At 36.9% G+C, this 16,005-nt stretch overlaps 1 protein-coding gene across 1 annotated transcript; it reads right to left on the reverse strand.

The window, feature by feature from the left end:
• Positions 1 to 653: 653 nt before the first annotated feature.
• LOC105341223 (ATPase family AAA domain-containing protein 5) lies at positions 654 to 14,832 on the reverse strand. The gene is made up of 19 exons (XM_034459172.2): positions 14,710 to 14,832; positions 14,105 to 14,185; positions 13,641 to 13,802; positions 11,514 to 13,546; positions 11,330 to 11,399; positions 11,027 to 11,244; positions 10,167 to 10,306; positions 9,641 to 9,996; positions 9,294 to 9,438; positions 8,988 to 9,146; positions 8,532 to 8,717; positions 8,104 to 8,267; positions 6,604 to 6,736; positions 6,144 to 6,418; positions 4,696 to 4,857; positions 2,795 to 3,313; positions 2,026 to 2,657; positions 1,556 to 1,708; positions 654 to 996 (listed from the first exon to the last, which is right to left on the reverse strand). The coding sequence occupies exons 2-19, from the start codon at positions 14,138 to 14,140 to the stop codon at positions 918 to 920; spliced, it is 5,622 nt and encodes a 1,873-aa protein (XP_034315063.2). The 5' UTR covers positions 14,141 to 14,185; positions 14,710 to 14,832; the 3' UTR covers positions 654 to 917.
• Positions 14,833 to 16,005: the final 1,173 nt, after the last annotated feature.

Genomic DNA, 16,005 nt, shown 5'->3' on the forward strand with positions numbered 1-16,005 from the left:
TAACCACAATAAAAATACATGTGGAACTTGTCAGAAGTGTTTGGAATTATCATTAATATTTCTGCTTTAGTGGCTGAGAGAACTATTCTATATGAATATATTTAACATTTTACGATTAACAATGACTCGAGGCTCTATCAATCTGCATGACGTTACAGTTGCAAACTTTGTACAACATTTTCTATTAAGTTGTATACCGGTACGAGTAGGAGTCAGTGCAAATTAGTTAATTTTCATACTCATTGATTTAAACAATAAAATGCTGTCTTTGGCGATTCATGCGGGAAATTTGAGGCCGACATCATCATAATTATTTCGTGCGGTCCGTGATATTTCTTCGTCGCTGTAGGTTTCAACCAATCGATAAACAGGGCATGTAGATTTCATTTTGGCTGTTTCAATATTGACTATAATTTTCCTTAAGAAATAGAGGGAATCGTACATGGTAAATGTAAATATTACATTATGAAGAACACATACAATGAACATAGCAGTAAATATTTCAAGGAATGAATACGGAAGGCATTACATTTATTCCTTGAAAATTTTGACAACTGTCTGTCAAAAGTCTTGTAGAGGGTGAACAATACACAAACACGGTCTTCATGGCTCAGGTTCAGGGCAACTGTACAATAGACCACAAACACTTCAATTTGTTTTTCTAATTTATATAAGAATCATTATTGTTCACATATTGGATACATGTATAAAAAGTAAAAATTGTTATGTACATTTGTAATTTCATAATGCTTAATCATCAACAAAATCGAGGTAATATAAAGAATTTTCACAGCATTGCACATTTATACACATACTTCGATCTAATTACAAAAACTATGCCATCTGATGGCTTATAATAAAATAATTTATGCTGATTTATCTAAGAAAGTCAGATTTGTTGTCTCCCTGTCCAGAATTCAGGAGAGAGACAAGTTTAAAATTTCCAGCGTCTGGTCTTTAAGAGAAAGTCCGATCTGATCAAAGTAGTGGTGGAATCTGTCAACAAAGAAAAGAACAGTGAATGATTAAAAATGATCATATATATAAAGAGAGAGAGAGAGAGAGACACACACACACACACACACACACACACACACACGTAACTCACTGCTTAGCAGTTCTCAAATCTCATGAATTTGGAGACCACAACTTGCAAATTCTTTTAGAGAAAAATTTTCATGAAAGATTGAACTCGATTCTTACAAATAAAGCACATGTACAGATTATCTGATTTTGAATGACTAGAGATTTAATGCTCCTTGCCAATGATGAGAGTGTCTCTACTTTCAAAGATGCTTAACACATTACATACCACTGACCTTGGGTCACTACAGAAAACATAACCCTGACCTTGGGTCACTAAAGAAAACATAACCCTGACCTTGGGTCACTAAAGATCCTGACCTTGGGTCACTAAAGAAAACATAACCCTGACCTTGGGTTGCTAAAGAAACATAACCCTGACCTTAGGTTGCTAAAGAAACATAACCCTGACCTTGGGTCACTGAAGAAACATAACCCCGACCTTGGGTCACTAAAGAAACATAACTCTGACCTTCTCTTGAGTTTGGCGGCCTGTCGGATCTGTTCGTCTCGAGTGATGGATCTGAGGTAGGGGAGATAATCACACATGGCCGCTGCTCTTGGGACCGATAGAGGTAAACTAGACATCACATTGCTGTACGCCTTGTCGATCGTACTCTGAGACCTGCAAACAGTCCAAGTTTTATTTGTACACTGGTTGTTTCATACTACATTTACATGTATCAAATTGTTGAACAATCTGGCATTCTACTAAGCAACGTATTTAGACATCAGATAACATGCTTAAATAAAAAATAATTCATTCATTCTCATTCTTGGTTATAAAGCAATCCTTGACATCAAGAACTAAAATCCACAGCAATGTACTTTAAACATAAATTCACTGATAAAAAATACTGGTACATAATGCTTGTACCATTACAATTACGAATGATGGAAAAAAAACTTCAAACACTAAACAGCAATAAAAGGACAACCAACCTAGTATCTGGACAGGCTATTCCCTGAGTTAATGTTGAGGTCCTTCCCTTGAGGACAGGGATTGTAAACCGTTCATCCTGGACCAGCCCTCGAGTGACCTGTCTCAGCCTGTGATTGAGTGTACTCAGACTCGCCCACTGGACGCTTGCACACACCTCACTCAGATGGTCCTGCATCCACAGTTCTGAGTGCTCGTGAATCAGCGGATCCTCCGTCATCCCGTTTACACTGTTCCGATCTCCCACAATCCTCTCTTCCAGTGACCTCATTGTGTCTGTGAATGAGATACTGTCATAGAAGTCAGCAAACCCACTCAGAGCCCCAACCAGCTCAGGTGAATTCTCCTCTCTTTGTTTGTGTTTGGGAGTTTCCTCCACAATGGCACTGGTCTGGGCGACATCTGTGGACTCGCTGTCCGATCCCTCACTGTCGTACAAATCGGACGTCATTTTGATGCGCCTCCTTTTGGTTTTAACGGGAGACGGGACTTCCTTTTTTGGTCCTAGATTTTCTACAGTGACTTTGTTTAAAGGAAGCATGTCTAGATGATGTCCATAAAGAAGATCAACCTTCAGCTTCAGGTATTGTTGACAAGCCAGAATAGCCAGTTCTTCCTCTCTGCTACCACCATCCTGTTAGAAAATACAAACACATTAAAAATACAAATACACCGTATATGTAACATGTGTCAATACAATCAATACAGCCAAGCAATCAGGACATTGGAAGATTGTCAATCTCAATAAATAGAATACCTGCTCACACATACCTGTAGAGTTTTGTTAAGGAAGCCAAGAATGCCATTTTCATTCTTGATGGGCAGGCCTAGCATGCTTTCCAGACAGGAAATGTTCACAGGGGGACATTTCTGGGCTTCCATCAGAACTTTCTCTCCGGTAGGGGGTGCCAGGTTGGAGCTCTCGTCGTCACTGATCAGCTGTTTTCGTTTACAGGCGATAGGTTTGATTGACACAAAGTCGTCGTCATCGTCATCATTGATCGTACCAACACCCGTCCTGGTTGCTTTCTTTGACACGGCCAACATGTCCTGGGAGCACGAGTTTTCATCAATCACGGCAAGGTTTGTTACCATTTCCTGAGGGGTCTCCCTCTCCTTGATTGACCTCCTGACCTTTTGACCTCCACCAGAGTTCACCCAGAGCTGCAGTGTCAGAAGAACTCGTCTGATGTCCGAGTTAAAAATAGAAACAAGATTGACGATTTCATCCCAGTCCATTCTTATGTTCTCTGTTAGGGCAACCAGCCGTAAATAACAGGAGGTTGGAATCTGAAATTCAAAGAACATACAAATCAATTATTATACCTTCATGTTAAATACTGAAATCTTATTGTCTAAGACACAGTTTAAAATCTGTTGTATTACCCTTAGCAATACACTTGGCAATGGGTAACACTATATAAAAAGTGCCTGTTCAGGAGGGTAACAGTTGAAAATGACACCCCTCGAAAACCACTGTTAACTGAGGTGCAGCAGAGTTTCGAGGGGTTTCAATTTCAACTGTTATTCTTCCAAATTGGCACTATTTATTCTATTTTACTGCAAATGAATGTCTTAATTTTAAAGAAAACTTTTCTGCTTTTATATAAGAATGACGTGAATTCTACTGCAAACCGTATGCACATAATTTACGTGCATATAATAATTTGTTGTGTTACCCGTTGCCAAGTGTGTTGCTAACGCTGAGGGTAATAGAACAGATTATAAACTGCATCTAAACCAATCAGATTTCAGTATTTAACATGAAGGTATAATAAAGCAAATTGTTACATGCGCATAAATTATGTGACAGTGTGTATGGTTTGCTGTAGAATTCACATCTGCAGTAAAGTTTTTATTAAAATTAAGACATACAGCATAATAAAATAAATAGTACCTAATTTGGGGGGCAACATTTGAAATTGACATCCCTCGAAAACCATTGTTAAACTCTGCTTCGCGTTGGTTGACAATGGTTTTCTCGGGGGTGTCAATTTCAACTGTTTCCCTCCCAAACAGGCACTATTTATATAATGTCATAGTTCTGTGAAATTTATGCTTTTCATCTGAATAAAATTAAATCATCTGATGTTCTTAGCTGTGATCATTTAAACAGTTTATAAACAAAACATTTGTAGAATCTTTAGTTGCAAGTCCTATCTTTAACTCTTTACCCCTTAATGCCACCTTTTGACGCATAGGCCATATCCTTAACACTCTACCCTGGGCTACCCTTAGACTGTTTTCAGATTAACTGAAAACAGCTGGTGTGTGTTTTTGAATAGACTTATTACAGGTCTTAGCAAAACATCCGTATACATGGCCAGGTGTATACCGGTCAATGTTTATAATAAACAACAGGTGTTGAGGGGTCTAATTAAGAGCTGTATATAGGGTGCGTCAAAAGTCGTCATTAAGGATATGGCCAGGGTCGTCAAAACGCGTCATTAAGGGTTAAAGGATAGAAACCTCTAAGGGGAAAAGAGTTAATAGGGTAAAAAATATGTACATATACTGATCACTCCTGACAAAAGGAAATGGGCCTAATTACACTAAAATAAATTTCAGTATTTGTAGATTTATAAATATTTATTTGCTTCAATGATTTCTCAAACATATATAAAGTACATGTAGCTAGCTGCATAAAACAGGAAAACTTCTTGATTTCTTACCATGGGAGGGACTCGGAACTTGTATTGTTCAAACCGTCCATCAAACTTTTGTGGTAGAGAGCTGTCGTTGCTGGTCAGAATGATGGGTATCTTCGTGGAATCCATGAAGTTCTTGACCGCTGCCCAGAAACCTTTGTCAAACGCTTCAAACACTATGTCAACCTGCAACACGTAAACAAACATCTCAAACATGTCACACACAAATGTATGTGTTAGATTATAAAATATATATGAAGTCTTGTCAACGCTTCACACACTAGGTGAACAAATAACCTTTAAACAAAAAATAAATCTCTCCAAACTGCAATTTTACAAAACTTTTTTTCCACAATGTACATTTGTCAGAGATATTTGTCTTTGATTATAAAAATATAGAGACAATCATTTGGAATTTTCGTGAAGTTAAAAAAGGGTTATGAAAATGTGTTTATCAGTGTTTTGAGCTGCTGAGCAAGGTTTGTTTATAAATTCATAAATTAAGTTCTATGTACATCTGTAATAGACAGTATATAATGGTGTATTTACTGGGGGTTTTTTTGACATCTTATGAGCAAATTTTTAGACATCTTATGAACAAAAATATGGCTCAGTGGTAAAACAAAAAATAGAAATTTTTATGTTTGTTTGAATGACTTATGTCATGGGTTTGACCCTCCAATCTGCTGTCTTATTATCTGACACCAATCTCCAATTTGCTTACATTTCACTGACATGATAAAATTTGAATGGTAATTTTTTTTTCAATTTGTAAACAACCTTGATGATTTTGCAATTTTTTTCCCCAATTTTCTTCAGTATAGACACAGTATGAAGACAACTTTTAAGGGAGATAACACACTTTAAATGGAGTTTAGCAGGCTGAGTATTGGACATACTAATCAGAGAGAGAGAGAGAGAGAGAGAGAGAGAGAGAGAGAGAGAGAGAGAGAGAGAGAGAGAGAGCTTTTCACATGGCAAACACAAAACAAACAAGTAAACAGCTAGTTAATAAATCATTGATAAATTCTAATAAATAAAGTTACCTCATCAAACAGAATTGAATCTAATTAATAAGTTACAACTTCAACAAACAAGATGAATAAATCAAGTTACCTCATCAAACAAAATGAATAAATCAAGTTACCTCATCAAACAAGATGAATAAAATCAAGTTATCTCATCAAACAAGAGGAATAAATCAAGTTACCTCATCAAACAAGAGGAATAAATCAAGTTACCTCATCAGAGGAATAAATCAAGTTACCTCATCAAACAAGAGGAATAAATCAAGTTACCTCATCAAACAAGAGGAATAAATCAAGTTACCTCATCAAACAAGATGTTACCTCATCAAACAAGATGAATAAATCAAGTTACCTCATCAAACAAGATAAATAAATCAAGTTACCTCATCAAACAAGATAAATAAATCAACTAACCTCTTCAAACAAGATAAATAATTAAGTTACCTCATCAAACAAGATGAGCGAGGTACAGGAGAGGTTCAGACTCTTCTTCTTCTCTAGAGGAGGATCCGTCTTCGCTCCATCATCCACCTTCTTCCTCTTCTTTGGCTCTTTTTCCGCCTTGTATTCAGTGTCTTCCTCCAGCTTCCTCTTCTTCCTGCCCACTTTCTCTTTTACCTCAGTACTGTGTGAAGTGGCAGATGGCTGATTCCCTGCCTTCTTGAACAAATTGGTGAAGAATGTCGGTTTTGGTTTGGAAGGAACATCTGCATTAGTATCTGGTGAAGATGAAAGTAAAATACAAATTTAAGAAACAAGATTTATCAGTTTGGTCTAATAAAAATAATGGTTTCTTTATATGTACATAGTGAAATCACGAAATAGCAAAGTGACAAATTAACAAGATTTTGAGTATTAATTTTCCATGATTACACATAAATGAAGTGCATTTTTTGGTACGTACTGTTTTTGTGTTTTTTGGGCGTGCCGGCTCCACTGAAGTGGTGCTTGGACACCTGCTGGGACTGAGTGGCCTCTTGAAGCTGAGCCAGGATTCTCTTTCCATTCCGACTGGATGACGCATTCACCTCAAACACCTACAAAACCACAACAAAAATAATTAATGTGGTAGGTCAATATCTCAATTCAAAATTCAAAAATTAAATTTGATAGACCAAAAATTTTAACTCATGAAAAATATTCATTTTTCAACAAAACTAGAAAACTGACCAGTCAGGAAGGGCCCCGCTATGACAATTAATATAGAGAAGTGAAAAAAACTTTGAATTCCATCCTCTTTATATTAACAATGATGAAAAATAAATGCCCGGCAGAAGATGTAAAGAACTGGAATATATAGGATCTCGTGATTTGTAGTTGGATATGATTTTCATCCAACAATTAAAGTGTTTTTTTCTTGAGCCTTAGTGAGGGGATAAAACACACAAGTTGGATAAAAATCATATTATACTACAAATCATGAGATTCTATTTATCCCATATTTTATACATCGCAATCAATGTTTACACTGTTTATAAAACTCTACATTATTTTTACTTCATTATGCCTAGGCAAATCCCATTGTAAAGTCACAACTGTGGGATATCAAAAAAATATCAAATGAGTCATATCCACGGGATAAAGTGGGTTAACATGGGATGAAATAAAATTTGTTAAAAAAACAAAGAATTGATACCAATGCAATGATACCTAGGCTTTGCCTCTATTCAATAAAATTATCATAAATCATTGTGTACGGTATTTTAACCAAAAAAATATGAATATTATATTTCAAATCCATATTTCAAAGAATGTACACAATACTACACATCATTCAAAATTGACCTTAACTTCAAAACAAAGTTCATTTGCAGACACAGGCAGTGCAGTAATTAATCTCATTGTGACAGATAAAGATAAAGCTTAGGATTTTCTTCCTGTGGAAGGTTAATTAATCCCAAAGGACAAATATTGCACAGCCTTCCATGTATACAATGGTAACATTCTCAGCAGTTATCTCTCTTTGCCCATTCTTCTTATGCATAGTTAGGAATCTACCCCACCACCCCAGCTCCAAACCAGAAGACATAGAGAAGCAAACTTAGCATCAAAATATGTATTTCTGCCTACTGAACTACCATACCAAATTTGAACTTGATTGGGCAACCATAAAAAAAGTTATTAGAAAAAAACAGGAAATTTGTGGACGGAAGAGTGACAGACGGACGGACAGAAGGACGGACGGACAGAGTGATTACTATAGGGCACCCGCAAATCCTTGCGGGGCCCTAATTATTCCTTTACAAAATACCCCCCCCCCAAAAAAAAAAGAAATAAAAAATGAATAAAAAAAAATACAAAAAAACATTAGAGACCTTTACTTTCACAGACAACATTCTCTAGAACTGCAAGTTTCATTTGACAGAAAATTAGATCTTTCTAAATAGAGAAGTTGATTTATTACTTTAAATCCCAGTTCTTGGGCCAGAGCATAAACAGAGGCAGTTTTCCCGACCCCGAGGGGCCCGGTCAGCATGGCGGTGTTACAGAGCCTGTCCCCTTCCCCCTCCGAGTCGCTATCTAGGTCAAAGTCACTGGCATCGTCCGCCCACCACTCCTCCTCTAGCTCTGGAAACAAAGACATGTAATCTGGAGTCGGTACAAACTCATTGTAAATAAGCAATGATTACACATGTACACAAATAAAGAGTAGACTTTTTGAAATACACCCTTATACTGTTTAACTGGTTGGATTTGCAGCATTGCATAAAAATAGTGTTAAATATTATTCTTTATCAATTAAGAAGTCGGACACATAAAATGTATCTAATTTAAAACCAAATTTTCATCTGCAGAAAACCCAGCTACTGAATAATCTGTTTGAACATTTACCTTCCTCTTTGTGGGACTTCTTCTTCTCCTTCATCATCATCAGCTTGGCTCGCTTGGCCTCCTTATCCAGACACTGCTTCCACTCGAGCAGCCATGCCCTCAGCCGCTTGATGACCGCCGAGTTCCCGATGATCTCGGACGAGTGGAGGGGCTGGTACTTCTCCGGCCAGGACAGAGCAGGCAGCACTTGAAGAGAGAACAATACAGTAAACGACAATGATAAATAAAACAAAATTGGAGAAAAATACAAAGGATAGAGCAGGCAGCACTGGAACAGAAGATGACATTGACAAAACAGTAAACACAGAAACAGAGGTCATTCAAATTCAGAAGTTCAGGCAGACACACACTGATTGGTCCAGTAATTGGACTTCTGTAGGGATGTATAAAAACATTCATCATTAAGTCATCCATGTAAGATTACAAGATGTTATACAATAATCATCAGTCTCGCACCATTTTCCAGTTTGTCCTCTTTCTTGTCCGGGTCGACTTTGGATTCCGGGCTCCCTCCCACATCTATAATCTCAATCATTTCCTTCCTTCTCCTCAAGCTTCGCCGGGGTTTTTCTTTCTCTGTTTTCCCTTTCATTTCTTTTCCCTTTGATTTCCCTTCTGTGAATCATTAAGAATAATTTACTACGACACCCTCATACTTAATAAAATTGAGTCACAGGGGTCTAACTATATCTGATCAATCTATCTTAGCATACTTTTAATCATAAATTAGATCTATCTCAGATTTATAGGTTAAACAAGCACCTGTTTCTTCAATGACCTCCTCATCCTGTTTCTCCTTCAGAATGGTGTACATCTTCTGGGTGGGGAATGAGGGACAGGCCTGGCTTATCTCTTTCAGTAAACAGCTGACTACATTCTCCTTGAATTTCTCACTCTGTAATGGTATCTGTAAATCAGAAACAGCTCAAGATTAAATAATGTTTCTATGTCAAAGACAATTCTTAATCTATCAGTATTTAAGAAATAGCAATGCAATGTTTAAGTAAAAAGTGAAAATTATCATAAGTACATCATAATTAATCTTCATTGTTGTTTTGTATGATCTATTCCTATTTATAGACAAGATTTGCCATCAGACTGAAGCTTACTGGACTTTTTTTCTGACAGTTCATCAATGGCTGTCCTGCTTTCAGATTAAGACTCCACATCTGTGTGATCTTTGAACAGAACTCCACTCCAGCCACTGTTTTAAGAATGACGTTCTCCACACTCCACATCTTGGAGCAGGATCTCTGTTGAACATGGTTGTCCCGGGGGAATGGTGGATACAGAGCTACCGCAGTTGATGCCGCGACGGTGGCAGACTGCTTTAACTCCGCCGGAATTCCACTCATCAAGAATGCCCGCTTTAATTTCTCCGCCTCTGGATCCAACTCCCTCTTGACTGGACTGTTGACAACATTGGATTTCTTTTTCAAAAATATTGGTGCGATGTTCTTCACTTCTGTTACAAAGAAGGATATATAGAGTCAATGTATCGCACTCGTTTCAATAAAAGAACTGCAGTAATCTTTGTAAAGAAAACAAACTGTAATCAACAAACAAAACTGTAATGAAGACAAAGTTCTACAGGCACTCTGTGCCGGACACTGGTCAGTGACAGAGATAACTGACCTGGTTTTTTGGCAGCCCCCTGTTTCTGACTCCCAGCCCTCCTGTTGGGTTTGGTGGGGGTGTAACAGGAATCATTGGTGTCTTCATCGTCCAACTCCACAACCTCTAGTTCCTTCATACTCTTCTGTCTGTCTGACAACCTACAGTTGACAAGTAATGAACTACATGTATTTAAAACATACTAAAAAACAGTTTATTTCAAAGCCCTTCAAACTTCTACTTCTTTTGTAAAGTTGCACATGTGCTTTAGAGATTACCTATCAATTAAAACTCATTGTTATGTGTAGCCATTAATTAACCTTTTTGATCTTTTTACAACCTTCAACCTCATAAATATGTTTTACAACAATACTCAAAACATCCATGAACGTAATAATATATAAATAGTGCCTGTTTGGGAGGGTAACAGTTGAAATTGACACCCCGAGAAAACCATTGTCAACCTCCGCTTCGCGTCGGTTGACAATGGTTTTCTCGGGGTGTCAATTTCAACTGTTATCCTCCCAAACAGGCACTATTTATTTTGTTATACTGAATGTCTTTTTTAAAATTTTTAAGAAAATTTTACTGCTTTTATATAGGAATAACGTGAATTCAACAGCGAACCGTACGCGCATAATTTTTGCGCATGTAACATTTTTTAATGTTACCCGTTGCCAAGTGCGTTGCTAACGCTGAGGGTAATAGTAAATATTATTAACTGCATCTTAACCAATCAGATTTCAGTATTTAACATGAAAGTATAACAAATGTTGTTGATATACAAAAGGCACAAGAAACTGGCATGTTATAACATGCTAAAAAATAAAAAGAATTTTTCCATTTTGTCTCCAACATAGATTTGCAGATCTTTGTTTTACCTGGAGCTGCGCCTGCGACCCCTGGAATCCCCAGTCTCCGAGTCAGATTTGACCTCTATCACCTCATTGTCAGCTGTTTCTCTGCCCTTGATTGGTTTTCTCCGAGACCCTTTGGTTTTTTGGTCAGCTGATTTTTGATGTGTTTTGCCCTGACTCTTTTTCTTGGTCTCCTGAATCCTCTTGGCTTTCTCTAACAACTGCTGAGCCTTACTCTGTCTCTGTAATTGATGAAAATGGTAAAATCATCTTAAAAAGCCCCTCCAATAAACAAACCTAATAAGGTTAAGAACAAGGACCCTGTACCTTGGCCTTCTCCTTTGACTTGGGGGTCAGAGACTCATCCTGACTGCTTCCACTGCTGCTCTTTAAGCACCTTGGGATGAAAATGTTTTAATTACTTAAAAAGAATTTAACAGTTGTTTGTTTAAGTTCATATATTTATCGACATATTTTCGCTGTTAAATATCATAAAACCTTGATAGGGTACCTGATGAATTTCATCCTAATGGGGGATTCGGGCTCCTGGTTCTGTAGAAGTTTGACTTTATACTTCTGTCTGAGGGACTTTCTTCTCTCCGCAAGACTCGGGGTGGATTTCTCCACCTTGTTTGTTGCTATTCCATCCTCAAACACCTGACTTGAGTTGGGACTGGACAGACTGGGGCTCTCCGGGGTCGTCTCCTTGATTCCAGTTTTAAATGATCCCTTTGGACGGCCCCTTTTTCTCCTCTCTGGTTCTGGAGTGCCGGTACTTTCTGCAGTTGATTTTTCTGAGGACTTCTCTACAGGTTCCTTCACAGCCTTACTCATCTGCAGGCCCCCCTTAGAGAAGCTGAGAGTGGCCTGGGATGTCTTCTGCTTGACAGACGTGTCTTGTGTGTTAATACCATGAAGGAACAAGTTTTTCTTCTCCTCTTCTTCTTTCTCCTCTTCTGTTAGTACTTTGGTCTCTGATTTTGGTTTCAGTTCCTCTGATTGTTTTTCTCTTTTAGTTTTTTTGCCATTCTGACCTTTGACATCAACTGGACTATCATCCAATACAATAATCTCTGAACTGAGAACTTCAATGATCTCCTCACTATGGTGTTTCTTCAGCGACCTGTTTGCCTTTTTAGCCACTTGTTTTGTTTCCATTTTCTCCTTTCCTCTTCTCTCACTTGGGGGTTCAATAGGTTCGTGAATGATAGCTTTGATATATGAAACATTATTTCTTGTCTTGGGAGGAGCAGGCTGCCATTTTTTATCACTGCCAACTTTTGAGAAGAAGTTTGTGATGGAGGGGTAATGTTTGGGCATTGGAATATCAGTCCCATCTTCCACACCTGGTGTGGACACCACCTCCACTGTGCGTGACTGAGAATCCCCACCCTGCGAGTCTTTGTGTGCAATCGTCCCCGTCTCTGGTGAATTGATTGTGTTCAGATAATCCAGATAGCTGACTTCCTTCACATTCTCCATCTCCTCTGGTTTGTCGTTCACTACATGATTCCCACTCACTGCCTCCTTTTGATCAGCAGCAGCAGAAGACTGATTGGATTTTCTATGTCGACCTCTCGTCTTTGTCCCTGGTCCTTCCTTGCTGTTATCAGTAAACTCACTCCTTTGCTGGTCCTCCTTCATACAATGACTGGTTTTCTGCCCCTGCTTATTCCAATTGCCATCTGTTTCATCCAAATCATCCTCCTTGTCGTCTTCAATATGAGCTGCCTTGCTGAGAAAATCTTGGTAGCTAACTTCTGTTACATTAGTTTCTTCCTTTTTATCAATTTCCTTATTAATAAGATCAATGCCTATGTCTACATCACCATTCAGTATGTGACTGGTGTTCATTCCACCATCACTGAGGATAGAAACATCTGCCATGTTTGTACAAATGTCTGATAAATTCAAGGACTTACTCACAGTTTTCCCAGCATCGGGTTCCTTCTTCTTCTTTTTCAGCTTATTTTTCTTTTTTGTACTTTTGTCTAGGGTCTTCTCTTTAGGTGTCCTACATTTTTCAATGTCTATCCTTTTATTCCATTCAAGGTTCTTTGGTGTGCCCTGTGTCATCTTCTGTCCCTCACCTTCCTCCCCTCTCTCTGTGGACCCTTTAGGAGGAGTAGACAAGCCTGTAGCCGACGTATTCTCTACTTTATTCACCTGATCTGGCACACAACTATCTGGAATTTCCTCACCATTGATCTTAAGTGTGGCTTTGCTGAATCTATCCTCTTTAATCCCTTTCTCCTTATTTGAAGTCTCTGAGACATTTTCTTCTACTTCTTCACAATGAAGGTCTGCTTTCTTTTTTGTTTCACATGCTTTGTTTCCCTCAACCTTTTCCTGACTAACTTTTGTTCCAGTGGTTTCGCCTTTCTTTCTTTTCAGCAAGTTCTTCCTTGGAGCAGTTTTCTTATTCTCTCCATCATCTTCGTCTGACTCCTGGTCCTTTGATATTGTCCTCTTTCTTTTCTTCAGAGTTTTTCCTTCATTTTTGATTGAGGTTTTCTTTGATACATTTTCTTTAGTGCTGGTATCCTGAAAAAGTTTAGTTTAAGTCCTTTATGTATCACAAATATTATAGTATATACAGTAGTAGCTTTTCTACGAGATAAACAAAAGAAATATGTACCTTTCCATTGCAAGATATTCCCAAGGTCTGAGCATTGTTTTCTTTTTTACAGAAGAAGCCCAGCAGGTCTTTTGGTTTTGTTGTCAGATTTTTTGGAGGCGTTTTGAAGAAGTCTAAAATTGACCGCTGAGGTGTGTTGGTTTCTTCAGACATCTTGAGTATCTAACAACATTATAACAGAGTAATATTTAATAAATGAAAATAACTTGGACTTAAACAAAACCATTCTAACCAAATTAAACGTTCAACCATTCAGTCAGTTTGTTTGTATCTGGAAACCCTGAGTGTATTGGTTTAAAAATTTTGCTAAAAAAATCAATGATATATTTGATTAAGATTAATCAGTAAACAATATTTTTTTATTTACTATATCGGTACATGTACTGTCAAAATTCTCTTTTTTTCAAGCAAATATTATACAAAGCACACGTCATATTCCTGTTTAGTATTGTTTACACATTTACCTGACTATTCTCCCTAGCCACCTCATAATCTGTCATATCAACATCTACCGGTATATGTGTCTTTAGTTTTTAGCTCTTACCCTGAAAACATGAATGTATCAGTTATTTACAGAATTAACAAGTAAATCAGCATATAATCTGAATACACATATAAAGGAAAAACCTTGCAGCCTAATTAAAATATGGGATATCTGTGCTAAATAACATACGACGGATATAATCGTAAATTCTACTGCTTTTGATAATTAGAGTCTTCAAAGATGTTTGAAAAAAACTTCGAAATATTAAGATCAAGGAAATATTCCCTGAAATAACAAAGCTGTCCTCTACAAATCTAACGAAGATAGCAGAATTTCTTGCTACATTTTTAAGCACTTCTTTATACAAGGAACTATCGAATGGAGTTCTTAAACCAACTATAACCCAGCTGTTGTTAACAGCTTTTCTTTGCAACTGTAAGCCACAAAGAAGAAAGAAAGTCTTTGTTGTTAAATCACACAGAAAACAAAGAAGAAGTTGGTGATATTTTACATAATGCAATACACAAAATCAAACGAATAAGTGATCAATCGCATTTCTTTAATATATTCACAAAACCAACTTACCGCTTACTCTATCGAACTTGGCGCGAATCGAAAATGAATGCAGTGACCTTCACCTTTTGCATAATATTAAGTCGTACTTCAGCTGTTTCCTATAAATATTATAGGAATCTGTTGATTATTATATTAAACCTATAAGACTTACTTTATCGAAAATATAATTGTGTAGCAAATGAGTCTCATTGAGACAAATAATACAATTTATTGATTACTGCATAATCCATTCTAACATATTTCATAGTGTTTCATAATTTAACCCATTATCGTGTTAATATAACGTTAACTGAACAAGTTTCATTGTTCGGTTCGTTTTCTTTTTTCACAGGACTCGAAAAAAATGAAAGTTGTATTGGCTGCTGATGCGAATGTATGAAAAAAATCTTCCGAAAATTAAATAGTTTCCCATTGGATGTTTTACAGTAGCATATAGATCATTAAATTACCCTTGCGGGTATTTTCAAAACATTTGATTTTTATTCATGCTTGCAGATGAAAGTGGAAGTATGCCTTTTCATTTGTCAATGAAGACTAAAATAAATTGATTCAGCTGTAGAATATTTACAACAAAATTGATAATCATTTTTTGTGATAATTTATGTAGCTTTTAACCGATTTAGTAATTTAATGATTGCATGTAAAATCAATTTAGGTATGTTCTAATGCAAATACTTAATATATTGTATGTTTTTTTAAAATATTCTTTAGAATTATGAATGAATAGTGGCTCAATTACCGTGGTATTCTTGGGTAGCCTTCCCCCACGAATTCATAGTAGTGACAAATGAACTTAATTGGACAGCCGATCACAACAAGGTACAACAAAATATATAATATATAAGTTATTTAGATACCGATGCAATTTATTTCAGTCATTGTAAGAATTCTTTTTGGAGAAAACATGCATCTTAATTACAACCCGAAAGATGGCTTAGTTAATAGACTGCTAATATCATTGGCCTTACTTGCTGTTTTCCTTATTTCAACAATTCGACAATTCAAGCGCTTTCTTTGCTTGTTCATACGGGATATGAAGGCAGCGGGCATTGCTGAAAAAATAAGAAACTGCGCGCGTCTGCAGGTCATGCATTTTTTCTGTAATTATCATAACTCGTTTAAAATACTAAATGAGATTTAACGCTAGCCGGTTTATTTCTCTTCGCGTATTTTTAATTATCAGAAATAATTAAATTTTAGTATTTGTCGATCTGTACATTACATAGTATGAACAGCCAACATCATTGTCCCGCACACATAAAGATAAATTTTTTTGTAAGTTTGTCGCTAGTTCGTGCAGTATGT

Source organism: Magallana gigas, chromosome 7, assembly GCF_963853765.1.
Source record: "Magallana gigas chromosome 7, xbMagGiga1.1, whole genome shotgun sequence".
NCBI lineage: Eukaryota > Metazoa > Mollusca > Bivalvia > Ostreida > Ostreidae > Magallana > Magallana gigas.